We start from the raw sequence: 23,313 nt of genomic DNA, 5'->3' as shown, positions 1-23,313 counted from the left end.
CCAATGGCATCTCCCCACTCAGTTCCGGTCTCCAGACCCACATCTGTGAGGGGGAGGAGGAGGCTGGCTGCAAATTGGGTTCCCACGGTGCCCCTCAGCCTCACGTTGTCACTGCCCCGGAGGGGCTCGCCCTGTGCAGCACCAGCCCACGCTCAGCGCCGGCCCTACCCCTTGGGAGTGGGCGGCAGAGGGCAGCCAGGTCAGCCAGGCGCGGTCCGAGCGAGCTGCAAGCCCACCTCACCCGCTCAGCTCGGGGCTGCTGGCTGAGCCTGGCTGTGGGCGGGTCGCACTGACAGGCCGCGGCGGGAGGGGGGAGGCACTCTCCCCTCCCCGGGGGAGTTTCATTCCGGTGAGCCGAGGGCGGCGCCCAGGCTCCTGCTGGGAGTGACCAGCCGCGGGTCCGCCTGGTGTGGCTGCCGCGAGGAGGCGGGGACCCCCTCCCCGCCGCGGGACCCGGCTACCGGCAGTGGGTCAGTGCAGGAGGCGGGGCGGGCTGTGCGCGGAGCTTGCCATGAGCAGCGCAGAGCCGCGGCGACCGCTTCTCCACCATGCACGGGCTCTGCCGCTGCCTTTGCTTGGCGGCCGCGCTGGCGGGGCTGTCCTGGGCCAGCAGGAACTGCCCGGACCTGATCATTGACAGCTGCCTCTGCACCGCGCAGCGCTCCAAGGGGCCCGGCCGCCAAACCGTCCGTATCAAAGTTGTCTGCAGCGGGGGGGAATTGGTCGAAACTTTGCAGCCTTCTCTACTGCCGAGCCGCACGGTGTCTCTGTAAGTACAGCCCGGCTGGGCTGCGGGTGCACGTGTGGAACCTGACTCGGATAAACAGCCGGTGTGGGGGTGTGTGAATGGAGCCGGCCAGGCGAGCGTGTGAAAGGAAACTCAGCTGTCAAGGGTCTGGCTTTGCTGCCGGCGGGAGGTGGTCGGATAGGGCTGGAGGTAGGATCAGAGATGCCAGCCTCTGGCTAATGCAGGAGGCAGGCAGCAGGGCGTGCTTGGGAGAGAGCCCACGTTGGAGGACACTTTGGGCGCTTGGAAGTTGAGGTGTGGGAGTTTAATGACTAAATACCTCGCTGAGCTGCTCACCGACTCCAGGCGGGGATGCATCTCCTCTTCCAAAGAGCGCATACATCCCGATGCAAACTATAGGCAGTAATCTAATAACTGGGGTTTCCAGGCAGCTGTCACAGTTTCTAAGGGGACGGGGGAGCTTGGACTCTAAAGAGCGTGTTATTTCTGTTCTGGGAAAGAAATGACAGTAATGGACCAAAGAAGCCCACCTAGGAAAAAACGTTATAAACTAACAGTTTGTGCAGTATCGGTCTCAAACCTTCTCCTGTCTGTAAAAGTTGGAAAGAAAGCTACTTCTCCGTGCCAAAAGAGGAAATGGTTCATTGTGCATAACAAAACATATGGAATATGAAATATACATCAAACATCTTAATCACAGTCAAAAAGGGAGTAGAAACTGAGATTAAAGTGGGTGTACGCAATGTAGTTGTAGCCCTGTCGGGCCCAGGATATTAGAGAGACCAGGTGAGTGAGGAAACCTGAAGAAGAGCTGTATAGCTGGAAAACTTGTTTTTTCTCAACTATAGAAGTTGGTCCTATGCAAGATATTACTCCCCCACCTTGTTTCTCTAATCAACCTGGGTGGGGGAGTAATATCTTTGACTCTGGCCCTACTTTTAAACAATATTTGAGTTTGTTTTCACTTCTAGCTTAGAAACTCTTGTTGGTATTTTGTTTGTTTTTTTGGGAAGCAGAATTTACTACAATGTAAATTGCATACTACCATGTAGGGTGGTTTTGAAAATGTTAGTGGTACCAAAACTGATTAGACCAGCCAATGGACCTTTAAACTTGAAACAGAATAATTTCCAACCCCCAGGATGATAAAACATGCCATCTGTACTGCTGAGCTGTATTTTAAGGGTTATTTAACAAATTACCTGAAATTGATGTTTTCTTCTCTAATTAAAGTTTGGAAGCTGAGATGTCTATATGTTTGTCTGCATACCTTTTTGGTTATTTAAGTAATCCAGTAGTGGTGAAATGACTCTTAATTTGTGCATTGTTTACTTGCATGTGTCTTGGAAATGGACAACAAATATGGTGTTGCCTGCTGCACACACACAAACTTGAATATATGATATTCATTCTAAGTAAACATAACTAATGCTATTTTGTACCTCTGTCACTGAGAGGTTACAGTAATGTTCCTGTAACGGACCCAGCATTAACATTGTTGACATTTTTCCCTTTCAGGTGATGCATATATCCAACGGATCCTATGCAATTGAATTTAGTTCATTTGACAACTCATTCTGTGAACATCTCCACTGTTCACAGCACTTTCTTTAAGTCAACACTTTTAGGAGACAAGTGGTAAAGATAGTAATTTATGACATCTGGGGAATTTGTGTTTGTAAATGTGCACATGTGCTGAGTGTGATCCAGGTCAGGTGTTGCATAAAACTGATTATGCTGATCTTTCATCTGGGAAGCTTGTGCTTAATATATAGATGTGATAACTACACTTTTTTCAAAGAATTGAACTGAGGTAGAATAACTTTATTAAATCAACATACATTTGTAACTACCATATAAATGCAATGTTACTTACATGGCTTATAATTTTCTTTAAGAATGTAAAGCATTCTAACTTTCCAAAAAGATTTTGTGCAGACTTAACTACTTTTTTCCATTGCTTAAGAAATTTCTAGAAACTCACTAATTGTGCATGTCTACAAGGTGTTTCTTTGTGCTTTATTTTTAAATATTTATTTGCAAAAAGTTCTCCAGACTTTTTGGAGACACTTCTTTTATAGTCATTTATACTTTTAAACTGTACCAGAAAGTGAATTCAGCATGCTTAATGTAGGATTAACAGTGACAGTGTTTCAAATAGGAGTGTACTATTGAAAGATGGTAGTGCAGAAAAGAATATATACTGGCAGATCCTCAGCTGATGCAAGTTGTCATAACTCCAAAATGACAATTTGTACCAGCTGAGGATCTGCCCACTAATATCTAAGATTTAAGGCACTAGTCTCAAGGTAGATAATACCATACAGTTCAGAGGACACCCAAACACACTTATTCAAGTATCAGAAATACACCGTGCTACACTTTTGAAAGTGATATATGAAAGTCACTTAATCTTAATAGGTAAGTTATTTATAGCTAACTGACCAAAACTGTGAGAGACATGGTGGGTGAGGTAATACCTGTTATTGAGCCAACTTCTCCTGACTTCAAAACTGAATGTGTGTTTCAGAAATTTTCAATTTCTTATGCTCAAAATTGCTCTATTTAAGTGACTGCAATGTTTTATGCCTGCTAAATGCCTCCTTTTTAAATTACATGTCATTTAAAGAGATTATATTTTTTCCAAGACTTAAATCTATAGTTAGAAGCTAATGCTTGAAGGTAAAACAAGACTTAAAACTTGAGGTGTAAAAAGATCTAGTAAAAACACGCTGCCTATATCCACTCAGTTTTATTGGCCTACAGAGAAAGCTGTAACATATGGAATACAAAGTCTTGGATTGCTTTAACAGTTAGGAAATATAGATGTGAATAAAGGTCATGTGTGTTTCAGATGCAATAACATTTAATAAAATAAGTGTATGAAATTTTATAATTTTGCTATGATTTTAATAATTCATTCAATAATAGTTGCTTTTTTCTTTTTGGTGCTATTTTATTGGCAGGGCAGATCTAAGACAAATTGTTACAATATTCCAATAGCCCTAGTGGGCAGTTACGAAAAATTACCACCATTAAGAAGTAATAAATATCTCTTAAATCAATAAAGGATATAGTATGCACTATAACTTCATCTTAAGTACATATGTACATAATGCTATATGATGCAGTTTATCAGCTAATTTAACACAATATATGTGTTTTGTGAGGGAAGAGAGTTTGTTTTAAAGTCTTTTAAATTGATTAACTATTGGAGTTGGTTGTGATGGGCAGACTTGGCAGGATTTGACATAAATTTTACTAAATATTTTGCTAATTTAGGGTCTGATCTGACATTAGTAGAAAGACTCCCGTTGACTTCAGTGGGCTTTGGGTGGTGTATTAACCTATTATCTTCAGTTTGAGTGGAGGGAGAGATTGTCACTATCTGGGCTCATAGAGTTTTCAAAAACTTTACATTTCAGTAATATTTGCACTATGAAATGTCAGATGGTCCCAACAAATTAAGGGAATTTTACTAGAAGTAAAATTAAGAAAATGAGCTGGTCTGTCAGCTATACCATCCTAATTTTTTAAAAAAGAAATTTGTTAAAATTTTCTGGATGTGCTGTTTATCTGTATTCAATATTTATCTCACTGCCTTTGAAATAGGAACTGTAAATGGATAAAACAGCTGTCTAATTTTACTATAGCTTCTGAAAGTAAGTGTGTATCTTCTATTGAAATGAGTTTGTTCTGATCTACAGTGATACTCCTCAGTGACTTGCAACAGAGAGTTATGTGCCTTTTGTAGCAGAGGGATTACTTTTCTTCTTTCTACAGCAGTATACCGTTGTCACAAAGCGGCATTAAATTACGGCATCTGCTATTTCCACACTGATACATCTACTGATGTGCAGACCCAATGAGTAGAAGTAACATAATGTAGCGTTTTTCATTTTGCTTTTGGCATATTTCATTAATTTGGGTTTAAAGTGGATCTTAATGGGATTTTTATGTCATGTGTTCACTTTTCTTGGTGGTAGTTTATATTTTCTTAAATTGTGTATTTGGCTTGCATACTTTATTCTTATTATTTTTTGCTGTATCGGCCTTTAAAGTGTACTTATGGAGAAGGAGATTGATCTTGAAAAATAAAATGAGAATTGAACACCATAGTCTGGTGTTCTTCAGCCTTCCTCAGTGCCCACATTTCACTTCTGTACAACAGAGTTGGTATAACCATGTTCGTGGGTGGGTATTTGTTTTTAAAGAGAGAGAGACTTTATTCATTGCCGTGAAAGGTACTAAAGACAAATATCTGGCTGGATTATAAAAGGGACAAAATATTGTTCAAGACAGTTGTAGTTATGTAAACTAATGATGTGGGTAATCCAATCTCATGTTTCTTGAGAGGGGTCAGCAAAAGTCTGATCCTACTCCAAATCTGTGCAGATCAGTCTGCAGTTGGTTAAGGTATTGTCCACTTTCTGAGACAAGACACTAAATGAAAAGGACCAATGATCTTTTTTTTTTTTTTTTTTTTATTGTTGTTACTGTTGTATCTAAACTTAACTTAAAGTTTAGGCAGATCTGTCTTTTGATTTCCCCTCAGCTTTGAATATGAGTGAGTTTCTATATTTTTTTTTTCTATGATCAAACAAGATCATCCTATGACCCTGTCCATCTAAGTCTTAGAAGCATTTGCCTGCCATATAACTTGTTTTGGCTGTCTACTCCATAGTACTCTTTTTTTCCTAATGGGACAGTACCCTTCTGAGCACTCCAGTATTCTTCCATACTTCCTTCCAATCACAAACACTTTGCACTGTGGTGATCTTCCATCTGGCTGAGGAACTGCCCTTTCAGATCCTGTCCATGCTGTTTCTTGAGTGCACCTGCAGCTCATGAGAGTGTGCAACAGATGAGATTCTCTCTCCCTCATGAGTACTCTAAATTCTGGTTGATGTAGGAGTTAGCTCTTGAGCTGATGGTCCAAACTCTCACAATATTATTAAACAATATGTATTGCAACTTTTTGGGTAGTAACCACTTGTTTCATTGTCTCCTAAAAATGTGCTCTAAAAGCATTAAGAGATTACATGTATTAAATTTTATTTGTTTAATTTAAACATATGCCCAGAAATACTGATAAGAATTATAAAAAAAAAAAAAATCTCCAGTCATTGTGAAAATGGGTATTCTAGATGTTAAGATTTATTGGTAAGTGAATTACAGTGATCCATTCAGGACCTCACTCTTTGGATGCACGTTATTGCTTTTAGAAGTCAGTAGGGAAGTTTGGATAAATATGGACTGCTGGATCAGCCCTCACTGACTTGCGGACCTACATAATGCCCGTGGATTAATGAAAATCCTTATGATACGGTCGACTGCTTGGTTTTGCATTTGGATCTCCGATGCAACTTAAAAATGTGTAGAGACACAATCGGAAAGGTCTTTGCAAGCTATGAAGTGGCTCTGGAGTCATTCCAGTTATGGTTGGCTACATAACATGATAGTTGGTCTTGTTGACCTCAGATATACACAGGCAACTCAACTCCTTCATTGCAAAGCACTGTGGTCTAGAGGCTAAAGAACCTCTAAGTCATTAAGAGATCTAGGCTCTGTTCTCAGCTCTACCACAGAGTTGCTGTCTCTCTGATTTTTAATAAGGTAAGTCATTTACCTTGTCTGTGCCTCTGGTGTTTTTGTTTGTTCATTCTGTAAAATGAGGATAATACCGTCTTCCTTTTGGCTTGTGACTTCTTTTATTAATTAAATGCCATGTTACCCTAGACTGGAAGGTGATATAGTTACAAAATATTACTAAAATCCAACTGTTCGTGATAGTGGTATCTGATTAACTTACTTTTTCCTTTGAAAGAAAACCTAGCACTCTTCTCACACCAGCTCCCTGTTTATGGACAAATTCTCTCTCATTTATCCCTATGCAACTCTGCTGTCTTAAATGGGGTTACACAGATTTCACTAAAGGTAGAACTTGGACAACAGTAAATAACTATCACAAATGCAGTGGATGTGCTGAGCTGAAGACCCACATTTTCATAGATCAATGGCAGTTGTGAGCCTCAGATATTTAATTTCAGAGTTGCTTGGTTGCTATAATGATAATACACAGTGTTTTCATCCTCAAAGCACAATTCTCTAAAGGCTGAATTTACCACATTTTCCCTGTCTCCCAAATTACTTCAATGTTATGTCATATCAGCACTTGCTTTATATACTTTTTTAAAAAAATACTTCATTTGTTTCATGCCCTGTCTTGTCTCTGCCTGTTCTATGCTGCTGTGGTTCATAATAGTTATTAATAAATAATATGGCAAATATATTTTCCTGCACTGAACTTTTACAGTATAAAACACATTTCATGTCCACAAAAGCCTACAATCTAAGTTACCCAAGGCAAGCAAAGGCAAGATGATATTTTAGGAAGGCAGGGATGAACAAAAGATGATTATTAGTGAGGAAATAATGGAAAAAGAGGGTTCCTGAGAATGGGTTTCAAAAATGTTTTAATAATACTTAGCCCTTGTGTAACACTTGTAATCTGTAGATCATTCATAAGGCACCGTATAAAGACAGACAAGTTGTTATCCACATTAAACAGGGGGGAAAACTAAGGTGAAGAGAGCTAAGTGACTTGCCCCAGGTCATACAACTGATCATTTTCAGAGACAGGAATAGAAAGTCAGGTCTTCTGGCTCCCTATCCATGTGCTGGACCATGCAGCCTTCCAAAAATTTGTTGGAGGGACAATCAGCCATGGTGAAAGAAATTCCAAGCATAAGGGCAAACTGACCGAAGATGTGAGAAAGATGAAGTGAGTGGTAGGGAGTGGTGACTGGAAAACAGGAAGAAAAGAGAGTAGAGATGTCAGGCGGGATGAGATTGTGTAGGGCATTGTAGGTCAGCCTAAAATTGACTGTTTTTCTTGGTCTAGACATACCCAGAATGAATACAAAATACCATGAATTTAAATGTTTTATTTTCTCCATTAGACAGACATCCTGAGTGAGGTTATTTCTGGGGAGGGGAAAAGTAGCCCTGAATTCTCTATTTAATTTGACAGTACCTAATAGAATAAGTAAATCCTGACATTTTGGAGTTCAATTTGACCCTTAGCCTTGCTAATGCCAGTTTGGTATGCCAAAGACGCAATACGGGAGCTATTATATTACTTCGTAATACAGTATAACTGGCTTGGGTTTTTTCATAATAAATTCTTAAATATATAATAGGCTCTTTCTTTGTCTCTTTCATTCTTACTAATCTAAGGGTAATAAGTGATCAGGCAGTTCCACAGCCTAAACATTCTGTCCCTCTTCCTCTTCTAGACAGGTGACTCTTTAGAGGCCCAGGACTGTATCTTTATTTGGATCACTTATCTATTTGATCATTTCACCTACAACATGGAATATATATCAGAGACTAGGCAACTTACATATCGCTGACTTTCTAATTTTGGGGTAGGCTCTTTCTAGAGGGACAAAAGACTTAAGACTGCTTAGGAAAAAATATGTATGTAAACATATATGTATATACCTTTAACAGGGAATATAGGCCTTGGTAAAGTGTTGTGTTGCGAATTTCCTCCCTCATGTGGGTTTCTGCCATATGGGATAATTTGCCAGTTAATCCATTATTGACCTTAGTTGATTGTCAAGCAAGAAGAGATTTGGTAAATGTCACTGCATGTTTTGCTAAGTTAGCCCAATATATGCTGCACAGATCTATTTTTAATGCCCAACAGATATACCTGGCAAAAAAATCAAACTGTGTGTGTCAAGTGCATGTACCCCCATCTGTTGTGTCTGGGTAGGATCGTATGTTTGGATCATTGGCAGTTCTAAAGCAGTCAATAACTTGGGGTGGGATTCATGAAGGGAAGGAGGCATTGCAATGTGGAGCGCAATGATGTGAAACTTTTAGGGGCCTGGAAAATCATAGGAATACCTTTGCTATCCACGAAGCCTAAATTAGAGGCTTAGGCTCTCTTTACAATGAATGAAGAGAGAGGTGCGTTAGCTTTCAGTCCACAAAGCCAGCATGCTAGGTGGGAAGCTGCCTAGAATAGCTAACGGGAGACCCAAACCAGAGGGATGAGTGTTAAGCACAGTGCCTCTTTCAAACATGGGCTCCTCCATAGAGACCAAACTTAGTTGCCTAACTCTGCTAGTGATCCATGAAGGCAGCTGCCTTAGTTGCACATGGAATCCTAATAAAAACAGCTGGAGGTGGGGGAGGCAGGAGGATCTCCTGTCTAATCTACAGCTTAGTGGATAGGGTACTCACCCAAGATGTGGCATATTCACAAGTCAGGTATTCCACCTGAGGTTAGAAGGGATTTGAGCAGGAGTCCCCTACCTCTTGGGTGAGAATGCTAATCACTGGGCTATGGAATATTCTGATGCAGGCACCTTCAATCTCTCCTATTGAAGCTGTTGACTTTAATTGGGCCAGAGCGAGAGAGTGCAAGAATGACTCTATAGCCCAGAGGTTCGGGCATTCCCATGAGAGTTAGCAGATCCCTGTTCAAATCCTTTTCCTTCACAGTAGGAGAGGGGACTTGAACTGGGGATTTCCCACTTCCTGGCTGAGTACCCTATCCACTAGGCTAAAGAGTACATGGGAGGTTTTCCCTTTTTCCCCCCTGAGCACATGGCTGTGTTGTGTGAACGTGCCCGAGGGGCCCGATTATGGTAGGCATACTCAGAGATCATATACTGGACTGGGCCCACATACGTAACTTGGCCAGCTGAATTCCTATCTTTCTGGTTTGGGAAACAGTCTGTGATTTAGGCAGGAGATGTCTGGACACCTGGCAGGAGATGTCTGGAAACCTAGAATGAGGCAGCAGTTCATGTGCTCAGGCAGCGGATAGGTATCCAGGCACCTAGAATGAAGTTGCAGTGTGTGTGCCCAGAGGAAAAAACTTAGGTGCCAAATGAGTTTAGGCTCCTACAGTGTTAGGTGGCAGCCAAGTGGGAGTGTGAATTGCAGTGGTGCCTAAAAATGGGAGTTATGTACCTGAGTACCTTTGTGGATCCCACCCTTGGTCACTAGCTGAAATCCTGCCCACCAACTGGTTATATGTCTTATTCCAGCTCTCATAGGTAACTTATGTATGTGGAAGTTCTTCTTAAAGGAGACTCTAGGAGTTCATGCCTCTCAGGGATCATAGTACGTTTTTCCAGCCACTGAAAGGGACTTTACCCTAAAAAGCAGGTGATGAAATTGATGCTCAAAAGTAACATTGACACATGTACAGCATTGCTGGAAATGTTGGTATCTTCCACATGTTTTTAAAGAATGATCAATATATATGGTGTAGACGGGGGATAGTCAGGGGCTCACTGTCTTCGTTGGTCGTCGTGAGGCACAGCTTGTACTCTCAATTTTCATGTGACCTGGAGAGAGAGAGTGAGAATCTGCGCCTCCAAAATTTATACCTACTATCCCAAGTGAAAAATACTTCCCCCCAAAGTTACGTATATTTGATTTTTTCCATTGTCACATCTTCCCTCCTCTCAGTCAATTATGCTCTTATTAATTATGCCCTTCCCAATCAGATCAATGATTTCTGCTTCAAGTATCTTTTTGTAGGGCTCTTCTGCTTCCCCTTCTGCCAGGACACTCTGCTCGTTGCTCCCTCTCCTTCTTAGAGGAGCAGCAGCTCTGAGGCCACTATGCTTCCTGCCTCCCATCTTGTGAGAAAAATGCAACTTAGGGTTGTTCTGCTCCTTCTCTGTCCCCTTCCTATCCTGTGACGCATGTAGTGGTTTCTCCAGTTACTCTGCTCCCTATGTTCCCCTCTTTCCAAAAAGAACACTTCTCTGCAGCTGCCTCCATCCCTCCACCGAAGGACCCAGCAGCTTCCTGAGCAAAATTTCTGTAGACATAACACCATTTTCTTCTGCGGGGGCCTTGTCACAGCTGCTCAAACTGTCCCTGTTCCAGATAATCCATCCTTCTTTCCTCAGACTGTGTTTTGCCCTGCTTCTGTTATACACAGCTGTTTTGTAGCATAAATCCAGAAGCTAAAAGGGCAGATTTTCTCCACTGAGACAGCTATTCTGCTTTAACAACCCCTAAGAAGTATTTGTACATGAGAGAAATGAGTAAGCCTCACACCTGAGATTTAGAGCACTGTACTGACTTGACTTTCACCGCTGGTTTAATTCTGAATGTTTTCAAGCATCTGTGCTTGTGCCTTCTGTCTTTAATTTTGTGTGCAACTGCCACTTCATATCTTAGCTCTCCTTCATTTTCATTGTCCCCGACGAGTAATTCTACAGCATGAGCCAGCAGACTATTTTATGTATTTCTATCTGCCTCCCTAGTCATACTTGACCAATGAAATAAAGGTTAGTCAAGACAGCATGTGTTCTGTAAATTTACTTTCAAGTTTTTGTGAGTTAATGTGGAGTTGTAGATTTCTCAAACACTTTCCTACTCTTCTGAATCCCACCCCCCCACATATCCTCTCTCTTCTTAATATAGAGAATATTCACTTAAAGCTTTTTGATTTTCAGGTAACATGCTACTGCTTCCTACTGTATTCTTATGCCTGAGACTGAGCTGAGAGATTTATCTCCAAATAGTGAATGTACTTCATGCCATTGTTCCACTTCTGATGTTTTTATTATAGCCTAGTAACACTGATGATAGTTACTTGTCTGTATTAAACTGGGTTTATTCTTTTTCAGATAAGATTATGTCCACCGTTGTCACAAGCATAATTCCTAATTCTGAACCTTAGAGTCCAAAATGTGGGTGCCTGCATGAAACCTCCAAGCTTAATTACCAGCTTGGATCTTATAGCGCTGCCACCAGCCAAAAATTTCCAGTGTTTGGCTCACTCTGGTCTCCCCAAAACCTTCCCTGGGGGGACCCCAAGACTCAGATGCCCTGAGTCTTACCACAAAGGGAAATAACCCCCCTCCCCTTGTCTTCTCTTTACTTCCTCCCCAGGCTTCCCCTCCGTGGGTTATCCTGGAAGATTACTGTACTTAAACTCCTTGAATTACAAAACAGAGAGGGCAATTTACCTTCCCCCCTCCTCCTTTTTCCCCCTCCCAGTCTTTCCCTGAGAAAGACCGTAATCCTGGCACAGGGATTTCTATCCCCTAGAGCCTCACTTAGAAAAGAAAATCCAACAGGTTTTAAAAAGAAAAGCTTTATATAAAAAGAAAGAAAAGACATAAAAATGCTCTCTGTATCAAGATAACAATATACAGGGTCAATTGCTTAAAAGAAAAATATGAATAAACAGCCTTATTCAAAAAGAAATACAATTTAAACATCCCAGCAACTACACACATGTAAATACAAAAAAACAATAAAAGCCTATTGTTTTTCTACCTTTGTACTCACAACTTGGAAACTGAAGATTAGAAGCTTGAAGATAGAAAGATCCCTCTCATAGCCGAGAGACAGACCGGAGACACAGACAAAGGGACACACACCCAAACATTCCCTCCCTGAGCTTTTAAAAATCTTGTTTCCTGATTGGTCCTCTGGTCAGGTGTTTGATTCCCTTTGTTAACCCTTTACAGGTGAAAGAAACATTAACCCTTAGCTATCTGTTTATGACAACTGTGTAAACTGTTCTGTCAGTAACAAAACACAGGCAGGTGAAGACTTGTGGGATTTGTTGCTGTATTATTATACTGTGGCAGTCTTATTATAAAAACCTGTGAAAAACTCTGAGATTTACTCTGGGGTCTGATAAAATTTAGCTCTTGCTGTCAGGTAGCACATAAGGTTTAAAAGGACATTCTTATTTTTCTTATTTTTTAAAAGTTGTCCCTCGGTAAATCCTGAGGCGTTGGGGTTTGCTGTATTTTACCTTCCAGAGTTCTGAATATACTGTCTTGAATTCCCCATTACACTAAGGCCCTTCTGGCAATGTAGAGGGGCCTCAGCATAACTGAGAATCCAGCTTGCTGAGATTTTCTTCATTATTAATGCAGCATTATAGCTTTGAAAAACTTTGATGGCCTAGGGCCTCTAGAGCTACTAGGATATGGACCTTCATGGTTTTCCCTGGCTAGTGAGGAGTTTTCTGCAAAAGGAAGGAACCACAGAATCAAGGTAGCAGAGGTGACCCTCTTATAAATAGCTTCTTTTATATAAAGATAAACCAATTCCAATTCAAAATAGGTGCATCAGTGGTTGTTGCATAGACTGGAATTGTAAGTGGAAAGACAAAGGGATTATATATATTGGAATTAAAGTAAGCACCAACCTAAATAATAGAATGGGAAAATAAACCTAAACCTGACGATATCCTAAAACTGGACCTGAAAAACTGGAAATAGAGTACACCTTCATCAGAGGAGCTAAACAGTTTGCCAAATTGCTATACATTATTAGCTCCCTGACGATAGATATTAATTGAAAATTAACAGTAACTCTAGCATTTTGTTTGAGGGCAGAACAAATATGCTACAAACTCACTGGAAAAGCTCATAGACTTCCAGGCTAGAAAGGACCATCACAATCATCTAGTCCAGTGTTTTTCCCAAACTTGGGACACCACTTGTGTAGGGAAAGCCCCTGGCGGGCCGGACCGGTTTGTTTGGCTGAACCTGTGGACACGGAAGGTAATCACGCCTCCCACTGGCTGCGGTTTGCTGCTCCAGGCCAATAGGAGCCGCTGGAAGCAGTGCGGGCCGAGGGACATACTGGCTGCTGCTTCCAGCAGCTCCCATTGGCCGGGAGTTGTGTTTGGCCAAACCTGCAGATGCGGCAGGTAAACAAACCCACCAGCCCACCAGGAGCTTTCCTTACACAAGCGGTGTCCCAGGTTTGGGAAACACTGATCTAGTCTGACCTACACATTTGCAGGCTGCAAAACTTCACCCACCCACTCCTATAATAGACCCATAACCTTTGACTGAGTTACTGAAGTCCTCGAATCATGATTTAAAGGCTTCAAGTTACAAAGAATCCACCATTTACCCTAGATCAAACCAGCAAGTGACCTTATACTTTCCAATACATGAAATGGGGATTAGATTCCCAAACCTCAAATCTGAACACAATTAGCACTGTGGCAGGCCTTGCAGCTAGAGCTGTGTGAATTGTTTTGTCAAAAATTGGTGACTGTGTAGAATCAGCCACACCAAAACCTACTATGCATTTGTATCTGATTTGCCAAATTGTTCACTTTGGGGGATGACAAAAAAACTGAAATGAAACATTTTGATTTTTCAGTTTGAAATACTTGTTTCAAAATTACCTTTAATTCCCCCCCCCCCCCACAAGTTTCCTTTTCAAAATTGCCAGTGAACCGAAAAGGGCCACTATTCACCAGGCTCTATTTATGCATTTTGGACAAATATAGGAAAAATGATGGGAAGAATGCCCCCTAAGGAGCGTGCAAAACTTTCTCTCCATTATGTTGACTTATCAACAGCACAACAAAAACCAGTTTCAGCTTTTAACACTCTCAGACATACTAGGACACAAACTGAGTTTCCTTGCAATAGTACCTAAAAGTTACCTGGGGGAATGCAGTATTGAGCTTCTGAGGACAGGTATACCCATTCTAAGTATATATTCATCCTCCTCCTCCTCCTCTAAAACATGAGCCTTGTTCCTCTTATCTTTTACCTTTTGGTCTAAAGAACACCCTACTTAAGAGGCTCAGCTTTAACTGCTGGAAAAGAGCCTCATTCTTTGTTACTTCTCCCACTGGTGAGCCATAGTCACTCTCATCTTCTGCTGTTGTAGTCTGCGTGTGCACTGTTGCATCCACAAGTTTCCTCCCTCTTCCTCCCAAACTCATTCTCCTCTTCCTTCCCATACTCTCTAGTCTTTCCTCCTTCCCCACATGTCTCTCTGCCACAAAGGTTTTTAAGAAGTACATCCATAGTGACCCTATGTTGATTTCCTCTATTGTATTTCAGTCCCCAGACAGTCCCTCTGCTCTTCAGTCTCCCTGTCTCACCCTCCATCGTTCTGCCCTTGATAGTGGATTGCATTCCTATTCGTACTTTCTCCTTGTTCTCCTTCCAGTTTTCCCTGTCTCTGAGGCCTGGGCTACACTAGCGTGGAGGTTCAGACTGAGATACGCAACTTCAGCTACACTATTTGCGTAGCTGAGGTTGTAGTATCTTAGTTCGACTTACCTGGCTGTCCTCACGGCAGCGAGTCGACTTCCGTGGCTCCCCTGTTGACTCCGCTTACTCCTCTTGCCGCGGTGGAATACAGGTGTCAATTAGCGGATCGATTTATCGTGTCCAGTCAAGACGTGATAAATCGATCCCCGATACATCGAACCCGGATTGGCGGGTAGTATAGACATACTCACCTCTACCTTCATGCATTCCCAGTTCCTACTCCTTTTTTCATCCTCCCTTGAGGATGCTAGTCACGGACCAGAAGTTCAGAATCTAGCTCGTTAAAACGCTCACACATTTCTGATCAATAAATGTAACACTAGTGGATATGTCAACTGTGCTTTCTTTCCTATAGACCATCTGCAGTATAAATGGGAAATGGTTGCTTTTGCGATAGTGATATGGATTTGTCAGCCGCAGCCCCCATATCTGAGACCAATTCATTAATTTGATTTAAGGTGAAATGACATGGTAAGCTTGTAAAAAGTATGGGAATGATACCAGCAATCCCACAGAAAGGAGGGAAATGATCTCTTAAACTTAAATTTGTTTTACGTATAGACAAGTTTAGTTTTCTGGCTCAAAGACAGTAACTGAAGTAATAATGCATTCTGGAGAGATTTCATCCTCAAATTGCTACATTTTATGAACATGCTGCATACTTTTACTCTATTTTCTGTAACAGTCATGGGAGTAGTTATATGGGTCTACAAAGGATTAAGAGGGGAACTCCTCTCCCTCACTCCCCTGCCTCCCAGGCTTGCCAACTTTGTAATATTAAAAAAAAGAGTGCCAAAACACACCCACTCCCAGACCCCATGCCCTGTTTGCTCCACTTTCCCCCTCCCCCATCACTCACTGCTATACCCCTCTCTCTCTCCTCTGCCTGGGTTGGGAGGGACTTGCTTGCGGATTGTTGGCTGGGAGTTGCAGCCACTCAATGCAAGTAAGAGGTGGCCCCGGCTGAGTAGGGACTAGGGTGACCAGATGTCCTGATTTGGGGGGCTTTTTCTTATATAGGCACCTATTACCCCTCACCTCCTGTCCCAATTTTTCACACTTGCTATCTGGTGATCATAGTAGGGGCTGACACAGGTGATGACCCTGCCACCCTTGCCTGCAGTAACAGGACTTTGCATGTTCAGTCAGTAGATCTGACCAGATACTTTCATTTCCCTTTTTGACCAAACTTTCCAGTTGAAAACCAGGCACCTGGCCACCCTATTCCCACGCTCACCTTTGCATGCTATCAACACCCAGCCCTGGGTGGAGGGGCGGGGGCAAGGAAGATTGCAGTGTCTATCCCTTCCAGCTGACAATTGGAGGGGAGGCAACGGAGTCACCATGATGCTACTGCTCAGTAAAACCAGACTTAGAATTCTCCCATTTCCTGGCCATTGTTTAGGTGATGAACTGAGAAGACAGGAGGAACTGCAGTGATGACAGTAGGACTGCTTTGGTCTTCTACTGGGCAGATGGAGTTTATGAACCAGCCGTTGGCAGTGGAGAATAGAGGAACTGGAGAAGGCAGAGATGGGAGCAAAGAGGCAGGAGGGATCGGGGTAGTCAGATACGCTACTCTGAGAGGTGTGTTAAGGGTGCCAGGCTGGGGCCGAGGGGTTGGATAAGGGGCAGAGGGTCTCTGGGGGCCATAGGGAGCAGGGGGGAACGACAGCCTGAGGAGAGGAGCTGCAGTGCAGGGGAACATCACACGGCCTCCAGCCAGCACCGAGAAGTTGGGGAAGACTGGCCCACGCGGGGAATTTGCGGATCCAGGGCAGGGAGAGGTGCTTGTCCTAGATGGCGCTGTGCAGGTTCTCCTGTCCTCAGCACACAGTGGGCCCGGCTGGCAGGGTGCACCCCGCTCACAGCAGTGCCAGGTGGGCTCTCCAGGTCCATAGCTTGCCACAGTACCTGCCCTCAGTGAGGGGCTCGTTGTGCCCCAGCAAGCAGCTGACCATGGCATCCTCACCGGAGATGGGCTGGGCATGGCAAGCTGAGGCTGCGGGGCAGGGGATGGGCTAGGGGGCTAGCCTCCCTGGCTGGGAGCTCAAGGGCCGGGCAAGATGGTCCTGCGGGCTGGATATGGCCTGCAGGCCGTAGTTTGCCCACCTCTGCTCCAGAACCTCTTCCCTTCAGTGGCTGGAAGATTTGGGCTCTTAAGGACACTTGCAGGTGACAATCTTCAAAGGATGATTCTGTGACCTTAATTCACTCCCATCATCTTCTCTTCAGCAGCTTGGGCACTCATGCTAGTCCCACTGCTGCCCACTTAGAATTTGGATTGAGAGCACCTCCTAGGTACTCCAGAGTACCCAGTACAGGACTTCAAGGCTTGGGACAGAAATGTCAGAAGATTGAATCTCTGATGCCTCGCCTTACCAATATTTCATAAAATTATATAATATGTATGAGCTAACCCAGACAATGTATTGAATTAATACTAATTGCTTATTAAAATTAGATCTTATTAAAGATCTCTCTTGTATCACTAATCTTCAAGGTCTGTGTCAAGGAAAAACTTGAACATCTAGAACTAAGCTCTTTGCGTTATGAAAGGAAAGAAGTGAGAACATTTTCCAGACCAGCAAGTACACTAATTTTTTTCTGTCACTTAATATGTTTTTTAAAATCCCAATTAATTTCACAATAAACACGATGCATAGGTAAACCCTTTGGTAATATCAAATATGCAGGAAAATGCAGAAGCGAGCATTTATTTTGTCTCCATTCTGTGCAAGATTGTTCATTAAAATGAATGTAAAAAAAATAGCTTTTTATGGACAAAAAATAACAATAAGCAGTAAATAAATGAGAGATGCATATTTGGTACAGATACACATCAGCTGTTTATCTCCTTGAATACTTCAGGGTAAGTGAAGTCATTGTTTTTGAATATTTCACGCTCATCAGATTATCATTATAAACTTGTTTCTAATTGGCTGTTCTTCCAGAAACAATTCCTGATTGATTGATTGATTTATGCCCCTGTGTAATTATTGGTTCATTAGATAATCCTGTCATAAAATAGTGTCCACAGCAACATTTTATAAGGTTTAAATGCAAATCGCTCAGTAAGGCATCTTGATTTTTAAGCATTTCTTTGATTTACTCAAGCATTACAGTAGCATCAGTAACTTGTGTAGAGTGCTTCTTTATAATATATTAAAAATAAAATGGAAATATTTAAAGGAGCCTAAGAAAATTAGTTTCCCAAATCCCACTGAAATTTACCAGTATTTAAGTGCCTAACTCTCTTAGGCTCCTTTGAAAATCCCAGCCTAATGTTACTAGTTGATATCATTATGGCACCTAATACTTGGTTTCAAAGATTTTTGGTAATGAAAATGAATCAAAGGCCAGGATCAAATTTTGAATAAATTACTTCTTTTGATGTGTTAAATTATAACTTTCCAAAGCACTATTTCAGATTATGTAGAGCTAGTGTTTTACAGGAAAAAAAACATATAAAGTCCTATATTTAGAAGTGATTAAAGTGAAGTCTTTCTCTGAAAAGTGACTAAAAATAAAGGTTCTGTTGGCCAATGTGTGGGTTATGAATTGCCACAGATGTCACTGCATTGCCTTCAATGGGTTTGCATAGTTACTGATCCTGCGTGGAACTTGCTGAATGTGGTCTATGGAGCTTTACGAATTGTGACGTCCGTGTCTTGTTATGGTATCTTCTGCAGTCCGGAGTGTTCTGGGCTGGCAGAGTTAAATGGGCTTATCATTGGAAGTTTTTGCAACTAGAGCTGGGTTGCAGATTGAACCCAGGATCAGTGTTCATGTCGCATTTCCTGTCCTTACGTGGCCTGGACTGGGAAAGGTAATGAGCAAACCAGCGCATCAAATTCGGTGAGGAATCCTAGTCATGTGCCATTGGAGGCACGTTTCACATACATGAAGAAGATAGCTTATAAACAAGGGATTAACTCACTGGGATAGTGTAACTTTTTGTTACTTTATATTCTTCTTGTTGTTATCCAATTAATTGTTGTTGTTAAACTACAAAACAAAGTTAGCTGATTACTCTGTTTTCTCCCAAAATCTAAGCTGTTCTGTTTAATGATATAAAAAGAAAGACTAGAATAAATCTCAGCTAAACTGAGAGAAAAGCATTAAAAACTTCTTATAACATAAGTGAGAATATCTAACTCCGAAAGTACACAGGAAGAGGGTTTAAACAAAACTGTGCCATTTCTACACGGTCAGTTTTCAGGATAGAACAACACATTCATTATAGTCAGTGATATATGGATATAACATAATGCATAGAGGGAGAACTGTTTTATTCTAAGAGTTTTGGCAAAAATGAGTTGAATGGTCTGCTTACATGGAGTATAGGAAGAATGTAGATGAGATTTAGTCACTTTGTATAAGTCTTTATTTAATAGAAATATGACTATAGCACATTGAGATATTCAAAACCAAGATTTGAATGAGTGTATTTGATAAAAATAGACACCTCTGACTTGATGGTTATAAACTAGTTAAAAACTTGGGTATGATCTCTAATCAATCTTTTATTGTTAGTTTGCCATGCACATCCCTACTGAAGTATCTGAAAAGAGAAGTAAGATAAAGGAAACGACATTGCCTGCTGAGCTTGTCCAATACCTTTCTTGGGTGAAGGGTGAGCTGCAGCAGGAATTCTGCTTCAAGTCTCATTTCTGATTATCAGTGTCAATATTTTAAAAAGGTAAGCAGAATGATCCAGGTAACTATGGGCTACTTGGCCTGGTTTTAATCCCAGGCAAAATAATGCAAAGGCTGATGGAATACAGTTGGTAAATAATTAAAGGATGGTAGTGTAATTTATGCCAATCTTAAATTCCGAGTTTATAAGGTCTGAAGGGACCACTGTCATAATTTAGTCTAGCTCCTGTATAATGCAGGCCATAAGATTTCCCTGAATTAATTCCTGTTTGAACTACAGCATGTGTTTTTTAGGAAAAACATCCAATCTTGATTTAAAAATTGCTGGGGATGGAGAATCTATCACAACCCTTGTTACATTTTTTCCTGTGGATAATTACCATCACTGTTTTAAAAAACAAACAAACAAAAAAACCACTTTATTTCCAGTCTGAATTTGTTTAGCTTCAGCTTGGATTTGTTATACCGTAGTCTGCCAAACTGAAGAGGCTATAATCAAATTTTTGTTTCTCATGTAAGTACTTCTAGACTGTGATCAAGTCACCCCTTAACTTTCTCTTTGTTAAGCTAAATAGTTTGTTTCTTGGGCATATAAGGCCTGTTTTTTCAATCCCTTAATCGTTCTTGTGGCTCAACTCTAAACCCTCTCCAATTTATCAAAATCTTTGAATTGCTGGCACCAGAAGTTGACACAGTATTCCAGCAGCCGTCATACCAATGTTAAATACAAAAGTAATATCTCCCTATTCCTGTCTGAGATTCCCTGATTTATACATCCAAGGATCACACTAGCCCTTTTGCACTGGGACCTCAGGTTCAGCTGTTTATACATCATAATCCCCAAGTTGTCTTCAGAGTCACTGCTTCTTAGGAGTCCCCCATTCTGTAACGGCATGGTCTATGTTCCTTGTTCCTAGAGGTATAACTTTACATTTGGCTGTATTGAAATACATATTGTTTGTTTGCACCCAGTTTACTAACCAGTCTAAATAATGATCAGTAATACTGTCGTCTTCATTATTTACCACTTGCTGTATCTTCATTCTCTGTAAACTTTCAGTGTTGATTTTATGTTTTCTTCCAGGTCATTGATAGAAATGTTAAACAGAGTAGGACCAAGAACCAATTCATGCGATATGTTACTAAAAACACACCTGCTCAATGGTAATAGTCCCCATTTTGAGACCTGTCACCAAAGCCAGGTTTTAATGCCCTTGAATCCAATTTTTTACCTTTCTGGGTATGGGGTTTGTGTGTTGTGTTTTTTTTTTTTTTTATCAAAATGTAGTGCAGGTTTATGGATCTTAACAAATAAACTTGTTTGACAAGCCTCAAGTTTAGTTGATAAAGGGAAAGTGTGTTTGGCATAGTATATTTGGACTTCACTTAGATATTTGAGCTCTGCATGATATTCTGATTTTTTTTTTTAAAAGCTCTGTAGAAAATCACTAAGATTAAGCGGGCTAAAAACTGGCTAGTTGATAAGTCTCAGAATAATTGTGAATGAGGGGGAGTCATTCAATGAGTGTGTTTCTAGTGGGGTCCTGTACGGCTTTGTTCTTGACCCAGTGCGATTCAGTATCATTATCAATGAGCTGGAAGGAAATATAAAAATCTGTAGAAGGCACACAAATTGATGGAGTGGTAAATAATAACCGATCAGGTCATGAGGGAAGGTGGGCTTATTTGAACAAACAACAGACAAGCATTTTAACACAGCCAAATGCAGGGTCCTGCATCCATGAACAAAGAATATTGGTCACGCTTGCAGGTCGGCTGACTGTTTCCTGGAATGCAGTGCTATTGAAGAGGATTTAGCTGTAATGCTAGACAATCAGTTGAACAAGAACTCCCAGTGTGATGATGTAGCTAAGAGAGCAAACATTCTAGGATATATGAGCAAGAGATATCAAGTGGGAATAGGGAGGTGGCATTATCTCTGCGTATAGCTCTAGTGAGATCTTGATTGGCATACTGTGCCCAGTCCTGGAGTCCTCACTTCAGAAAGCATGTTGATTAATTGAAAAGGGTTAAAAAAAGAGCTACAAGAAAGATTCAAGGTCTGGAAAATATGCCTTTATAGTAAGAAACTTAAGTTCATGCTGCTTAACTTTCTCTGGGATAAACTAAGAGGTGACTTTATCATAATCTAAGAGTACCTGCATGGCGATGAGGTTTCTGAAACCTAGGAGAAAATGGAATATTGAGAACCAGTGAAGCTGGAAATAAGATGGAAATTTAACAGTAAGCATAATTAACCATTGGTATAACTTCTCAAAGGTTGTGGTGGATGCTTCATTGCTCGAAGTCTTTAAATCAAGACTGGATATCTTTCTAAAAGATACCCTCTAACTAGGGCTACTTTTTATGTTCATTTTGTGGGGTTTCAGAGTAACAGCTGTGTCAGTCTGTATCCGCAAAAAGAACAGGGGTACTTGTGGCACCTTAGAGACTAACAACTACATCTGAGCATAAGCTTTCATGGGCTGCAGCCCACTTCATCGGATGCATAGAATGGAACATATAGTAAGGATACATATATATTCAACCTCTCTGGTCGCTCAGTAACAGACTTAAAGGTGGCAATCTTGCAGTAGAAAAGCTTCAAAAACAGACTCCAATGAGAAACTGTGGAACTTGAATTAATATGCAAACTAGATACCACCAATTTGGGCTTGAATAGAGACTGGGAATGGCTGAGCCATTACACACATTGAATCTATTTCCCTATGTTAAGTATCCTCTCAACTTCTTGTCAAACTGTCTGAAATGGGCCATCTTGATGATTACTACAAAAGTTTTTTTTTTTTGTTGTTCTCCTGCTGATAATTGCTCATCTTAATTAATTAGCCTCTTAGAGTTCCTAGGGCAACTCCAACCTTTTCATGTTCTCTGTATGTGTGTGTATATATATCTCCTTACTGTATGTTCCATTTTATGCATCCAATGAAGTGGGCTGTAGCCCATGAAAGCTTATGCTCAAATAAATTTGTTAGTCTCTAAGATGCCACAAGCACTCCTGTTCTTTTTGCGGGGTGTTATTTTTAGCAGTTGTGTAGTTTTATATAGCTGTTCAAAAATCAGGGTTTTAGGACTTTCTCTTTTTCTATACTGCAATGAGTAATATGCGTAATGTTCCCTAGTGAATTTAACATGGTAGTGCTGTTCTGAAACACTACTTTGAAGTGGATTAGGGAACCTTTTGTGTGCACCAGCAGGTCTACATGGCCCAATTAATCTGCAACATAGTGTGCTTTAGAAATCACACAAATTTATGTGTTTTTTTTGTATCTAGGGTGTCTTTATCGCACTGTTTCTTGGCTAAAACCTAAGATCAGAAGCCCTACTTATAGCTCAAGCAGAAGTTATGGACTAGATGCAGATTTCTGGGTTGGGGTAGGATTCTTTGGCCTGATGAGAGGATCTTCAGCCTTAGAACACATTTACTGTAAAATAACTACTTTCAGGCATTTAGTCAAAGTAAATCCTACTAAAAATGGCTTTCATTATATTTGTGATAATCATTGTTTCTTATTTATGCACATACATCTTAACATACATATTCTTCCATGATTGATTGAAGTTGACAATTTAATATATATATAAAAAAATAAAATTCCCCTCTCACCCCTATGGGTGGTATGTGTCTTCCTCAACCTCGGGTCCTCTACCAGAGGCCTGGGAATTTGAGGGTTCTGCACAGTATCTTAGCTGTTCCTAGCATTGCACTCTTCTGGACAGAGAGCTCTGATGTTGTTCCTGGGATCTGTTGGAGCCACTCACCCAGCTTAGGAGTCACAGCCCCGAGTGCTCCTA

General features: G+C 41.2%; 1 protein-coding gene across 1 annotated transcript in view; it reads left to right on the top strand.

Annotated features, from left to right (window-relative positions):
* Nucleotides 1-500: 500 nt before the first annotated feature.
* ADGRA1 (adhesion G protein-coupled receptor A1) overlaps nucleotides 501-23,313 on the top strand; it is a 495,656-nt gene continuing 472,843 nt past the window's right edge. The window contains exon 1 of the mRNA XM_075072712.1: nucleotides 501-769. Within this exon, the coding sequence (XP_074928813.1) occupies nucleotides 549-769 (221 nt within the window). The 5' untranslated portion in view covers nucleotides 501-548. The remainder of the gene's footprint in view (nucleotides 770-23,313) is intronic.

Source organism: Chelonoidis abingdonii, chromosome 15 (genome assembly GCF_003597395.2).
Source record: "Chelonoidis abingdonii isolate Lonesome George chromosome 15, CheloAbing_2.0, whole genome shotgun sequence".
NCBI classification, from domain to species: domain Eukaryota; kingdom Metazoa; phylum Chordata; order Testudines; family Testudinidae; genus Chelonoidis; species Chelonoidis abingdonii.
This window is presented reverse-complemented; position numbering and strand designations above follow the sequence as displayed.